Source organism: Meles meles, chromosome 21 (assembly GCF_922984935.1).
Source record: "Meles meles chromosome 21, mMelMel3.1 paternal haplotype, whole genome shotgun sequence".
Taxonomy (NCBI): Eukaryota; Metazoa; Chordata; class Mammalia; order Carnivora; family Mustelidae; genus Meles; species Meles meles.
Genome location: NC_060086.1, coordinates 13,223,234 through 13,238,004, shown reverse-complemented (window position 1 = coordinate 13,238,004; position 14,771 = coordinate 13,223,234). Strand labels below are relative to the sequence as shown.

Genomic DNA, 14,771 nt, shown 5'->3' with positions numbered 1-14,771 from the left:
GAATTAAAAATTCTCAAAAATGTCTTTTAAGCTCAATAACTTTAGACTGATAAGAAGAGTTAGCAGTTGTCTTGCTTTTCACCAAACCGCATAAAATAAACTCTGCCCACAATGATTCTATCCCTGCGAATATGCTCAAAGGAGTCTCACTCAAGACTCACAAGGCAGTCACTCCCAAATAAAAGGAGGCGAAAACCCAGATGGCCTCTTTTATCCTGAGAGACGTTATTAAAGAGCAGATTCGTTGCAGAAGGAAAATGTCAAAAGCATGGGGAGGTTGAGGGATGTGTGAGGACAGAATTCCTGGTGCACAATCCATGAGTGGAGATAGCAGAGGGCAGCCCCAACATTTCTGTCACTGGCAGGAGGGCGGGGGGTCCCAGGCTCCATCTGCCCATCTGTGGATGGAAAGGTGGAAGGAACCACATACCAAAATCAGGTGCTCAGAGTCAAAGTATCTGCCACCACCGGCCACTCACACTGGGCCTGAGGGAGAGGGGAGGTGGGCAGCTTGTACTGTCAGGTGCCCAAGGGCACAGTTTCCATTACTCAAGTGACAGCTTGCACCAGGGACCACCACCCCGTTGGCACACCACCCCCTCTCTCCTCCCCGTCCCCAACCCCCAGCAAAGAAAATGAATTCCAACTCTGGAGTCTTAGACACACATGGGAAGTGGGACTCAGGGAGCAGCTTGCTCCCCTTATGTGTAGCAGTCCTTCAACAGGCACTTAACGAGCCCCTACTGTATGCCCCACGCTATACAGACCCTTGAACGGTGGTTGGTCACAAGCCCCGAGGCCGAGAGGCCCTGCAGTGGCATGGCCTGCACACCTCGGGCCAGAGGCTTTAGACCCACTCTAAGCTCGCCTCCTTCACAGAGGACACCCGAAGCAGGGAAGGAGCCCCCAACTGCAGGGAATGGAACAATGCCAAGACTCTGAGGGCCACGTAGGCCACACAGAAAGGCATCCACGGGCAGAAAAACAAACCATGTGTATCACCCTTAAGTCACTGAGCTTTCAAGGCACCCAAGTCCCTCAGTGAGCCACAGAGACTGCGCGTGGCCTGAGGACCATGAAGGCACATGGCCACTGGCCCCAGTGGTCAACCACTTGCTGTGGCCAGCAAACCAAGCTCAGGTCACTGGGTCCAAACTGGTGCTTCCCAGTCCAGGGCCAGTTTGCCCCCAGGGACACCCGCCAATGCCAGGACACATTTTCGGTTGCCACGGTGAGTAGGGGTGTTGCTGGCACCTAGCGGGCAGAGGCCTGGAATTACGAACTACCCTCCAGTGTACAGGTCGGCCCTGGCAGCAAACCGCAGGCCAAAAACGTCAGTGAGGCCAAGGCTGAGAAATCCAGGCTAAACACACCCTTTAGTCCTAGGGACACAAAAGAACCTTCACTCTCCCCCTCACAAGCCACTGATAGAGACCACATGGCCCAGCTGTCACCCCTCCCCAAAGTGTGCAAAAGTGATCCTATCTCCGTGTCAGTGACAGGACCCAGAGCCCTGTCTGTGCTCCTGATCCGAAACACCAGCCTCCTGGGAATACGCGAGTGGGCGAGGCCCTGCTGCCCCGCCTACGCCAGCCGCCTCTCTCCCCCAGCGGATGCACAATATTTTGATACTCTGGAAATCAGGGGGAAGCTGGCAGCTGTGAAAAGACAGTGTTTATGAAAACAAAACCCAGAGTGCCTGACTGCATTACTATGGGTGCACAGCAGTGGTCCAAACGGTGAAGGGGAGCCCCAGGCAGCGCCCAGCGCACCCTCTTTCACGCCCTGATTCAGAGGGGACCCCCTGAGTCTGCAGGAAGAGGGCCTTCCCGGTGCCCGCTCCTGGCTGCTCCTTAGCTCCAAAGAACCACCAGGACACAAGCCCTGGGCACTGGCTAAGCGAGCCCCGACTCCCAGGCCGGCGTGAAGTCACGTGCCCATGCACACGCACACAGTAGTGCACAGATGCGCGCGCGCACACACACACACACACATGTGCACACACAGGCAGTCCCTTCCCTTCTCCACCACTCTTCCCAGACGAGGTAGACTGCTGCTGGCTCACGGGAAGAGTAGGGACAAGGTCGCTTGCTTTCCGGGGAAGGAGGAGAGCAGAGAAGCGTGGAGCACCGCAGTGCAGGGGAATTCAGCCGGGTCCTGAACACCAAACGCCTCACCTCGGCAGGCATTGCTTGCCCCTGTGCACACGCTCCCCCCGCCATCCCGCAGCCTCCTGGCACACACAGGCCAGCGAGGCGCCCCCTCTCTAGAGGACAGGCAGGCACAGCAGGGGCCGGGGGAAGTGGGATTCAGCAGGAGATACCTGGCAAAGTCTTCCTGAGCAGGCGGACCAACAAGCTGGAGATGCCTTCTCATTATCGGACTTGGCCCAGAATCGTCAACACACACGGAACGTTCGCTGCAGCTCCTGGGGGGCGGCTTAGACGACCCGCGACTTCCACATGCCTCACTGCACCGTCTTGCCCATCACGGGCAGGGGGTACAGCATGGTCAGGGATCCCGGAGTGCCCAGACCACACCCCAAGGGAAGGCTGGCAGCAAAGGCTGACTTCCCGGGGTCCAGGAGGCCTGCTTCAGGCAGGTAACACAACCCGCCTCCAGCCTGGAGAAGTGTGTCAGTGAGACTGGTCCCTGTCAATAGACTCTTTATTTGAAAGGTTTTGCAAAACCAACACCAGGTTGAATAGGCTGGGGGCAATCGGGGCTTCTCTTGCCTCGACTCACAAAAAAGGCAGGCCATCTACAAGGGGCTGGTGAAGAAGGAGACAGAGCTCTGGGTCCTACAGATGGCATCTGGCCCCAGGGCCCCACCAGCCATCACCCGTAGGACACAGAGCAAGCTTTCGAAGGCCCTGGCCGGGCACCCAGGGCAGAGTGACCCCCGTGCCCTTCACTCAGCAGAGAAAACACCAGGTGAGACAGTGACCAGGAGCTGAACACCAGTGCAGGCCCTCAGCAGGTCTGCCTGGCCTCGTGGGAGGCAAGGCAGGACCAGATAAAAAACCAAAGCCTGGGCCTGCAGGGGGGCTGGGGAGCTCCGGGTGCTGGTCCAGGGAGGCTTGAAAACAACAATACAAACTACACCCGGGCCTGCTTGTGATTCTCACCATGTGCCAGCCACTCCCAGAGCCGTCGGGGGTAACTCCCCTCCATCAGAAGGACCCCCAACTCTGTCCTCAGCCCACTTCTGCCTAGGAGCACACGGAACAGACTGCTTACCACATACAGGAAACATGAATAATACACAACTGTGACCCCCTGCACATCTGCCACGCACCACGCTAAGCGCTTTACTGTATCACTAATGCCCACGATGCTGAAGTCATGGCCCCATTCTCCAGATTGGGAAACCAAGGCCACAAGAGGCAAACTAATTTGCCTAAGGTCACAGAGGGCCACTGCTGCTGAATGTCAACCATGGCCCCCTCTGGACTGTGAGACTCAGAGGTTCCCATCAAGCCTGAGTGACCCTAGCCCCTGGGAGACCCACCGACCCCCACCCCCTGCTCATCTCTACACACTGAAAGTACAAAGCAGGCCCCGGAAGAGAAGCAGGGCTAGAGAGAACGAGCATTTGCAACACCTCGGGGACACACACTACAGGTCAGGAGGGCTCAAGGCCCCTTTCAACCCCGGGACATCATGAAATCAAACGACAACGCAAGGCCACATAAGACAAGTCCCTTCTTTACACAGAGCTGCCATCTTCTCTAGGAAATCAAGAAAAAAACAAATACAACTTAAAATACATTTAGGAGTCTTTCCACGTTTGAAAAAAATTACTGTTTATGGTGTTCACCTATTAAGATAACCAACTTCCCAACCGAACAAGAAGCAGACATAGAGCAGCGGCCCACAGGCCTCCAACAGCCCCAGGTCCACCCAACACACCCTGTCCCCTCTGGAGACCCGACTTCCTCCCTTGTCCTTTCACCGGCCAGTCCCTGAGATTCCGGACTTTCCCTAACGCACCTGCCACCCACACGGACCCAGAGCATGTGGTGCGCCCGGCTCTCGGCACCCAGGCACCTGACCGCAAGACTAAAGCACCAGCCCCCGGTCCTGCAGGAGAGATGGACCGCAGTCTCCACGGCAGCTTGGATTAAAGCAGGAAATCTATGAAGTCCTTAAACGCCGTGACAGAGCAAACATACCTTCCTGAGTTTTCCTCCAAACAGAGCCCTGAGCCTCTGGCTTTCAGTTCTCCCCAGGCCAGCCCCTGCGTTCCCTGAGGCGTCTCCCTCCTCACCTGCGGTCATGGTGTCCACATCCTTGGCTGCCAGCTCCTCCACGTCGGACCTCTTTCTTAGCTCAAACCTCCGGGACAAGCCTTCTCGGGGTTTCCATAATTCCTGGATCAAGAGGGGCTTCTCGTTATCTCCAAAGACCCGAAAGCACTCGGCCTGCCACTGCTGCCCCGAGCCGCCGGCCTGGCCCACCACGTCGCACAGCACGTACTGGCTGGCGCACTCGGGGCTCAGGGCGTAGCGCTCCAGCGCCTCCTTCACCAGCTCCTGGGCACTGGACGTGCCGGTGGCCAGGACGCTCTTGTAGTGCGTTCCCGTGCAGACGCTGTCCCCGAACACCTTCAGGACCCCAGGGGCCGAGAGCTGGGTGGAGAGTTCCGCGGGGTCGTCGCTGGTACCCAGGCTGGAGAAGGTGGTGTCCGGGTCCCGGTACTTGTAGCTCAGCGTCCTGGACAGCATGTTGGACAGCAGCTGGCTCTGCCGCTTCAGCTTGCTCTTGGTGGGGGGAGACATGATGAAGTGGGTCCCATAAAACATGGCGGGCCCGTCGTCATGGACGAGGGCGGGTGGCTCTGGCCAACGGCACGGAAAACACTGCGTCCTGGGAGAAAAACATCAGGTGGGTTAGCATCGACCATCGAGTGGCAAGAGCAAACGAGGCTCAGGTGAGTCTAGTGGACATAAGGGGCCATCCAGGGTCCCAAGTCCCAACCCAGCCAGCAGCACGCTCCCTCCAGCCACCAGAGCACCTAAGTCGCAGGGACCGCAGGGGACAAAGCAGGTTTGAACAGCCTGAAGTGCCCTTCAAGGAAAGCCATTACCAGGAAGCATGAAGAGATCATCAAGAGGTAAGACCCGCTCTGCCTCGGGGTTCTGATGTCTGCGGAAAGCCAGGCGCATGTGCCCTGTGGCAGGCAGCCAGGAAACGGGCCGCAGGCACGTGGATGAGCGGACTTGTCCAACAGAATTGCGATAGGGCTGGCCCTGTCCCGTGGGAGGCAGCCCACAGAGGGCAGCAACTCTCATTGCCTTAAGCTCAGCCTCTCCTACACCATAGCCTCTAATACGGGAAATTAATCACAAGCACCAACGGAACTAAAAAAACAGGCAAAGACACGGACACATTAACAGAGTGATCAGACACTCGGAACACAGATCCTCCAAAACGCGGCTCCTCGATGACTGGTCCTGGCTTGGAGGAGCTATTTCCCTGGGACAGCTGCTCTACAACATCCAAGCGACTACAATGGACACAAAAGGGCTCTTCCAGAACCAGCGGAGGGAGGCATGACTGGAATGTATGCTTCCCACCCACCACATCCAGCCTGGTATTCAGGCCTGGTCCAGGCCAGAGATGCAGTCTCGCTGGACAAATCAGAAGACAGCTCTGGGATGCTGTGGTGTGTCATAAAATCATAATTCCATGCACCTAGAGCTCGAAGGGCTTAGGATTCTAAAGAGATAGTTTACCAGGCTCTCCCCACCCAGGAGCTGTGAGAGCAGGAAGGCCGCCTCGGCTTCCTAAACACTGAAGCTTTGCAACAAGTCGGGGACACTGAAAACCCGCACCCATCTTCCCAGCCACCCTACATCCTGTGCTCGTGCCCTCGCCGAAGACAACAGCAGACAGACTAACCCAGAAAAGTCTACCCTCTCGAGGCTCTGCAAACAATGGCCCAGGTCCCCGTGAGTACAGCAGTGGGCCGCTGCCTTTGGGACAAATGTCAGCACTCACTCAGCCGGTGTCTGCAGTCCTGACCCACTCCTGGTTCCACGGGCACCGGAGAAGGCTTTCTGGAAGTGAAGCTACGTGCTTAGGGCAGGAGAAAGTCACTGAGGAACCCCCAAACAAAAGGACCGACACCGACCCCAAGGAAACCTACAGAGGACCTGTGCTTGGGCCTCCTGCTAGCCGTCCACTAGGCTTTCGTCACGTTCTCTAAGTCCCTCACTCCGTCTGGGATGGAGAGTCTGGATGAAAGCGTGGAAGCAGACCCACCATTCAACTCCTCTAGGACCAGCCTGGTCTGTCAGTCGCCACACACCCTCAGAGAATACCAAAGGCTTCAAAACCTTCTGACAGCATCATGCGCCAAAGGCCAAAGAAGAGGTTCCAAACACTGACTCCTGCCCCTCGGGGGTGGGCGGGGGACACTCCTGTCCTGTAGCCTATCATCTGTGCCTCTCCCCCCTCCCAAAGCTCTTTAGCACATGCAGTCAGTGTCCTCAGCAGAACAAGCCTTTGGGGCTCTCTCTGGCCTCTGTGAATGGCTCTAGAAAGGCTTCGTTTCTCTTCCCATGAGGAATGTGAGACCCATCTCCTTGTGAAATCTTAAGGAGACCAGAGCTGGCCCCGCACCCCCCTGCATGGGTCGGTCAGATACAACTGAGGCCTTTTGGCTAGAACCTGCATGCTAAGTTCGTACGCCACATCCGCAGCCCATTCCCACTCGAGCCTTCCGCGTTACACAAGCGTTACACAACGTGCCTCTCAGGACACCCCGGCTCAGAAGCCTCTGGGTCGGAACCTTCTCAAAGGACCTGAACCCTCCCCAGATGCTCTGCTTACCTGGCCGCCTCCTTCAAGCACAGGCCCCAGGGTCTCGGCCCAAACCCAAAGTGGCCCAGAGGCTTGGGAGCCGCTGCCTCTCGAGAAGGGGTCTGAATGTGAACTTAAATACGATGCCGTCGACTGCAAGAAAGGCCCCCAGATACGGCGTAGAAGGGAACTGCTGTGCCTGGCACACGGGCCAGGTTCTGTATTAATTCTGCCTTAAAAAACAAGAAATAGAAACTGACCCAGCTGCTAGGTCCCCTCCCAGGGCCTCAGAAGTGAGCCCCCCTCCCTTCTCTTCAGCAGGATTCCAAGGCAAAGTTCGCAAAATCACATCAAGAGCAGAGAAAATGTAGGACAGACTGTGATCTGTTCTCTTCACGAGCGGCTTCTTAAGCCCCAAGAAGTCCAGGCAAACACAGACCCTGGTCTGTTTGGTCTATCTGGTCAGGAAGCCTTTTTCTCCCCACGGTCACTCCTTCTGTGGCCATCTTCAGAGAGCAGCCCCCCCTGACGGCGGCCACGTGTGCCCTCGCCAACGTCCTCCCCCATTGCAGAATGCAGAGGACGACCTATTTGTCCCCCTGCGCCGCCGGACAGTCCCTAGCTAGGCCAGGAGTGCAGGCACACCCTCCAGAGCGGGGTGTGCCCTGGGTAACCCGATCTGGGTTTTGGAGGCATGACCTGTCCTTCCCCTTGCTGCCCACTCCTCTTTCGTACAAACATTTGGGGGAAACACGGGCCCAAGGGTGTAAGCAACTTGCTGTTGCTTCTCTTGGGCGATGTTTTTCTCTTGTTCTCCAGAAAGAATCCAATTTCTGATGAAAACAAGCTCAAGTCACACCAGTGAGTGCAATGAGAGAGGTCAGAGCCGGGCTGATGCCGCAATGTGGAACTCATTAGAATTTCCACCCGGACAGGGAAGGAAGAGGGTAGACTCTCGGGCTCAGCTTTGTCCCCACCCTCCATAAATCCTACCTTGACAGCTCGAGCCAGAGCAGTGCTGTCAAATACAAAAATAATTTAATCAGATGTAATTCTGACAGGCTACCCTCTTGAGAGGGGACTTTTCCCAGCAATGGGATTAAGGACCGGCTCCTCTCTGGAATGCACAAGAGGTACTAACTGGAGACACCTGTAATCACCCTCCACTTGCAAATTCTTTTGGGCAATTCAGATTAAACACTTAACAGGGTGTGTGGGGGCTGCTGAGCAGGCGGGTCTGCGGCTCCCCCCCACCTTGGTCCTACCAACCGGCTCCCTGATGGGAAATAAGCCAGTTTCTTCCTGGGGGGCGGCCCCCCCACCCCCACCCCTGGGCCCCCCAACTCCAGCTCGGCGTCTGTTTTCTTAGCTGCAGTATTTGTCAGGGGCTGGAGGTGGTACAGAAATAGCTGGGAGACAATGCTTTCAGCTGGCACACGCGTGGGGAACGCGCTGCTATGTGAGCAGGAAAACCAGGACCGGCTGTGGGCCGGGGGGTATGTCACGCCGACCCTGGAGGGAGGACGCGGACCCCCATGCCTTGCTCCCCTGCAGCGCCCGCGCTGCCAGACCTCCTCGAACGGACCACCAGGGAGACTGGGGTGCCCTGCAGCGGAGGGCCAGACTCCCGGGTCTCAGGGGACGGTGGCCACAGCCGAACCCTGGAACCCGCAGGGCCCGGCCGCCCTCGCCCGCGCTCGCCCCCCTCCGGGGCCGCGCCGGGGGCCTGACAGTGGCCGGTCTCCATGACAACCGGACAAGCCCAGCCGGAACGACCCGGGAGATGCCCCGTGAGGGCCCCGTTGCCCCAGCGCGCGCCCCGCGGCCTCCCCGCCGGCCAGCTCTGCGCCCCGGGGCCCCGGCCGCCGCTCCACGCGCAACCCGCGCTTACCTCCGCCACAGCCCGCCGCCGCCGCCGCGTTCCCGCGCGGCTCCCACACAGCCGTTAGCCCGGGCCCGGGCCCCACGCCCCGCGCGTGGCGCGGCGCCTCCTGCCGGCCGCCCAACGGACGGGGCGGAGCCTACAAGGGGCGGGGGCTGTTGGTGGGCGGGGACTCCTGCCCCCCCACCACCAACTGCTGGGCGGGGCCTGGTGGGGCGGGGCAGGGCCTGCTAGGGCGGAGCGAGGCTTCCCCGGGACGGCCACCTACCTAAAGAACGAGGGTTAGGCCTCGAGGGGGTGGAGCCTCGAGGGAGGGGCGGGGCTCGTGAGGAGTTGGGCTGAGCGCCAGCGCCACCTGCCGGCCAATTAATGGATGTGGGCGTGGCCTCGAATGTAGGGGCGGGGTCCTCGGGGGCGGGGCTGGCCGCTGAGAGCCAGGACCAAAGCAGCCAACCTCTGAACACAGCTCAAGGGGTGGGGCCTCCGCAGGAGAGGCGGAGCTGTGCTTTTGTCCCCACTTTCTAGTTTCCCAATGGACAGGCTCAGGAAAAGGAGGGAAAGAGGCAAAACAAACCATTACCAAAAAGGGGACATCCCCAATATATGAACAGCTAAGACCCTGAAAGTGTTCCATTTCCCATAAAACCTGTCCCCACCCAGCAGCCAGAGTTTTAAATAACAAATCAAATAATGACTCATCCCTTTGTCCACACCCGGGGCATTCGCCTGGTCGTGATGTAGATGCAGAATTCTGACTCTGGCAGTGAACATTTTTGCTGACAGCTCGCTATTGGGGTAGAAAGTCTTATAAGAGTGACTTCCTATATGCAAGAGGAAAGAGGGGGGACAGTCATTAATGGACTACCTACTGGGTCACCTCACTTAGAGCTCACGTTGACTCGTGGGAGGCAGACATTGTTTCTGCCACTATTCGGATGAAGAAAAAAAGGTTCAGAGAGACCAGACAGAGGTAGAGCCCAGAACTGAGCCTGGATTATAGAAGACCCTTTACAGGATTCCCCATATACCAACCCCCCACACACAACCTCGACCCTCAACAGGTAAATATCAGGGCTGGAAGGAGAGCCTGGGGTTAGTTCTGTGTTCTCCTCCTAAGGTACTTCTTGCATGACCCAGCCCCTGCACCTCTCTTCAATAGGTGTTGGCAAACGATGCCCTGTGGGCCGCTGTTTTTGTAAATAAAGTTTTATTGGAACACAGCCACACCTATTTGTTTATGTCTTATCTATAACCATTGTCACGCAACAGAGACTTTACAGCCTGGATTAACATAAAGGAAATAGTATTCTCTGGTTCTGTACAGGAGTTTGCTGGACCCTGTTCTTCCGGATCTCATAATGCCAACTATATGGGATTACTACACTGTTTCACACGTCTAGATCTTGGCTCATGCTTGAAACACTTTCTCAACTTTCTCAGCTGTATTAGCTTTCTGGACCTGCTATAGCAGAACACCACATGCTGGGCTGCTGAACCTGCAGACATTTATTCTCTCACGGTCTGGAGGCTAGGAGGCCAAGATCAAGGCGTCAGCAGGGTTGGCTTCTCCCAAGGCCTCTGTCTTTGGCCTGTGGATGGCTGCGCTCTCCCCGAGTCCTCATGTGGACGGCCCTCTGGGTGTGTCTGTGTACTAATCTTCTAAGGACGCCAGTCATAGTAGATTAACGCCCACCCCAATGACCTTGTTTTTACCTTAATCCCCTCTTAAAGGCCCCATCTGCAAATCCAGTTGCGTTCTGAGGCATTGGGGGTCAGCGCTCCAACCCGTGGATTTTAGAGGGACACAGTTCAGCCTCACACTCCTCTTCATCCCTCTTCCAATCCCCACTCTTCTTTTAGGACTCAGATTTGGTGTGGGTTTTTTTAAAGATTTTATTTAATTATTTGACAGAGATTGCAAGTAGGCGGAGAGGCAGGCAGAGAGAGAGGAGGAAGCAGGCTCCCTGCTGAGCAGAGAGCCCGACGTGGGACTTGATGCTAGGACCCTGGGATCACGACCTGAGCCAAAGGCAGAGGCTTAACCCACTGAACCACCCAGGCAACCCTCAGATTTGGTGTTTTTTTTATGGGGTAGTCAACCTCCAAGGGGATCCCCAACGGGCCCTCCAGCCTCAGCAGCCCTCCGATGGATGCTGTCCTGACCATCAGGCTGACTACATCTCCCAAGGGTCCCTGAGCCAGACCCACCCAGCAGAGCTGCTCCCAAATTCCCAACCCTCGGAAACCGCAGGATGAGAACAGTTTCTTATTGATTTAACCCACTGGTCAGGGGACAGTTTGTGACACGGGAATAGATAGCTAATACCTTTTCCGGGAAGGGCTCCCTGTCCTCCAGACTTGGACCCGCACCGCTCTCCTGTGCTCCCGGGTTCGCATTATATCAAACCCTACCTACCTGGCCTGGTGACCGCTCCATGACCCCTCCAACCCAGCACTCCAGCCACGCGTAACTTCTGTTCTCAAACGTGTTCTCTAAAGGCAAGTCCCTCATTTGCCTTGTTTACTGCGATACTGGATGTCTAGCAGGTGCTCAATTAAATACTGGCTAAATGAGTAAACAAAGGAATTGATAGATTGGCACCCATCTCCTTCCCGTCCCTTCAGGTGGAGGCTTATCAAGGGCTAACTAACTGAGTTTTATTCATCTGCGCCAGGCCCATGGGCAGGTGAACAAAACGAGTTTTTGAGCTGCAGGGTTTGAATGCCTTCGGAAATCCACGGAATAAAACGGAATGTTGCGCTGCCCCACTATGGCCACCAGAGGGCGACAGAGACCGGGATATCATCAAGGAAAGGTGCCGGAGGTCCAAGTGCAGGGTTCCCAAGAAATGACCTGTCTAGAGGCAGAAAGACAGGAGGCTCCTGTCTTTGGGGGGGGGGGGGGGGGGGGCGGCGGGGGGCGGGCAGAGGAGAGGAAGGACAGGTGGCAGCAAGCACATGCACGGTCTAAGATCCCGGCCTTTCTTTCTGTCCAAACAAGGGATTGAATCCTGGGATTCCATTCTTTTTTTTTTTTTTTTTAAGATTTATTTATTTATTTATTTGACAGATAGAGATCACAAGTAGGCAGAGAGGCAGGCAGAGAGAGAGAGAAGGAAGCAGGCTCCCTGCTGAGCAGAGAGCCCGATGCGGGGCTCGATCCCAGGACCCTGGGATCATGACCTGAGCCGAAGGCAGAGGCATTAACCCACTGAGCCACCCAGGTGCCCCCTGGGATTCCATTCTTGATGAACTCGGCACCGAAACCCAAATCCGGGTTTGGCGGTTCCCGGCACACTTGTCAGCCAAAACTCAGTGATTGTTACTTTTCTTGCCGTGTTGTATGTTGAGCAACTTCCAGTCAACTGTGTAGTACTTCCTGGCACTGGGAACGTATCGGGTACCAGGAATATGGAGAAATGATATTTGATATTACTCAGTTTAAAGTTGACACGGTTATTCTGATGTCGGTTCTAATAGGCATTTCGATCTGCCGCTCAGGTGAGACGTTTCATGGGAAAACACTGATTGCAAGCACAGACGTGGGAAATGAAGCCAGGAGGAGGTGTGTCCAGTTGAAACAAAGCGTTCCACGCCGTTAAAATGGCTGAGGTCAAGACCCTCGCTTGCTTGGTCTGTTCTACAAAACCTGAACCCCATTTGTTTGATTGTCAAAGATTTTAGTGTCGGTGGGACTTAAGAAATCACCCACCTTTGTGGTCAGTAAACTATGCATGAGGAGGCAGGCTCTGGAAACTCTAGTCCCAGTCTTGGGACTGGGGAACATATTGAAAAGTTGTATTTCAAACCAAGTAGGATTTAGGATCAACTACGACCATGTGATATGATTACAACATAAAATCACGAACATAAGCACAGATGGCCTCAAGAAACACACATCTAAAACCAAATATGTTTGGCTAAGTCTGACATTTCCATTCATTATTTTGTTTCCTTGGTTTGATGCCTGTGACCATTTCTTATGGAGGGTACCATTGGGTTTATGACTTATGTACAAGAACAAATAATTAAGATGGAGAAAACACGATGCAGTAACTTTTTTGAAATGAGAATTGGGAACACGTGGTCATTTTTCAATTTGGGCTGAAAGAGCTTGGTCCAGCTGGAGATCTTTCTATCACCCAAGGGAAGACATGCATGAGAGCGCTTAATCTAATTCAGTGTCTACACGGAAGCCACGAGAGGCTAACGGACTTGCCCCAAAACACAAAATGTTATTAATAACATCGCTTCTGTGTCGCCAAACACATTCAAGAAGAGGGGCCAGTGGAATAGACCAGGATTGTGAACGGTGATTATTTCTGGGTGATGGAGTTTGAGGCAGTAGCCAAAGATGGCCTGTCGATACCTCTGCAACTTACACACTCCTTCCACTGTGGTGGGGAGGTCTGCCTTCCCTCCCCTTGAACTTGGGAGGACTTTTTTTTTTTTTTTCCCCTGGAAGGACTTTTTAGCTGTGTCCACTGAAGAACATAGCAGAAGTGAAGACTTCCAGAGCTAGGTCATAAAAAAGGTCATGTCTCATGTCTCGTACCTGGCTCTTTCTTTCTCTTGGGACCCAGCCGCCCTGTTGGAAAGGGAAACTCAGACCAAGGGGCAAGTCTCTCGGTGTGTATCAAGATGTCTTTGCCTTTGATGTTTTCATGGCTGGGCCCTTACACCGATCATGGGAAGACTGCCCCTCCCCGGGGTAGTCGATCTCTGGAGAGAGTCAACAACCCACCTGGAGGCAGGTGGTCTCCAGGAAGAGATGGAGACCAGCCCTCCCCCACCTTCTCTTTTGGGCTGCCATATTCTCCAGACCAATACTCCCCTGTCCTCTTCACCCCAGGACCAAGTGCCACATAAGGAAGGACAGCCCCTCTGCCCAGAACCTGCGGAAATTCTTCAAACTAGCCAGTCTGAAATCTGATCCTAAACCTTAACTGTCCTTTCCCTCGGAAGCCACAATTCACACGTCTTCCCCTTGCTCTCTGACTCCTGTCCGACCCTAGAGCTTCCTGCATGGCCCCGTGTGGCATCCTGTGCCCTCCCAACCCCCAGGAACTGTGAGGGACACGCTGTCCTATCCAGGTCGGTCATTTCCTGATCTCTTAGCTTTCCCATCCCTGAATAGTAAAATCTACATTTTGGAACAGGCTGCTTGGTCAGTCAGGAACCTCTCCGGCTGCCAGGGTCACCCACCGGACCTGTGAGTGGACGGAGTTCGTCGCCAGCCTTCACACCTCAGGCTGAGGCCCAGACTCTGAATTCCCAGCTGACGGAAGCCATGAGAGATGCTAGTGATTGCTGATGTTCGAAGCCACTGTATTTTAGGGTCCCTTGTGTTGCACCAAGAGACAGAAGGGTTTTTAATTTACTTTACGCTTTTCCAAATAGTCCACGTCTTCTACAGTGAAAAGAGACTGCTCTGATAAAAAGAATGAACAGATGTCATTTTTTAATGTGTTATTTGTTTTAATTTATCTATTTGATTAATTAATTAATTTGTTTTATTTATCTAATTGAGAGACAGAGACAGAGCAGTTGCATGAGGCCACAGGAGGGGCTGAGGGAGAGGGAGAAGCAGGCTCCCCGCTGAGCAGGGAGCGCGACGCACGGCTCGATCCCAGGACCCCGGGGATCATGACCCGAGCCGAAGGCAGACCCTTCACCGACTGAGCCACCCAGGCATCTCTGGACAGACATTACTTTTAAAAAGACAGCTGGACAAGCGTGACCCATCTTGAATTTTTATTTTTTTTTTTAATTCTTTCTACTCCAGGGCAAACAGTAACATTGACCAGCAGGATTATTCCTCTTGGCTACAAAGGTTTATCAAAGGCCATATTAATACAAAAGAGAAACTTCACAAACACAGAGAAGGTCCAATACCAGCAGGACATCTTTTTTTTTTTTTAAAGTCATGTCACAGATACCGGTCTCCAACACTGTAGACACGACACGTCTAGAAAAACACATGTGAAAGGCAGTCAGACCTTCTGCTCCCCACCCCCACGCCCCAAAAGAAAGGATTTCCCAAGCAACAGGAGTAGAAAGATTCCTCGTGAAACCCGGGGGA

At 54.8% G+C, this 14,771-nt stretch overlaps 1 protein-coding gene across 5 annotated transcripts in view; it reads right to left on the bottom strand.

Annotated features, from left to right (window-relative positions):
• Positions 1-14,771, bottom strand: part of RADIL (Rap associating with DIL domain) — a 112,029-nt gene that overhangs the window by 56,470 nt on the left and 40,788 nt on the right. For 4 of the 5 annotated variants that reach the window (XM_045993990.1, XM_045993987.1, XM_045993986.1 and 1 more), the window contains one exon: positions 4,271-4,869. In XM_045993990.1, the coding sequence (XP_045849946.1) occupies positions 4,271-4,869 (599 nt within the window). Of the gene's footprint in view, positions 1-4,270; positions 4,870-8,698; positions 8,754-14,771 lie in introns of those variants that run through there. The other variant, XM_045993989.1, reaches the window with a different exon arrangement.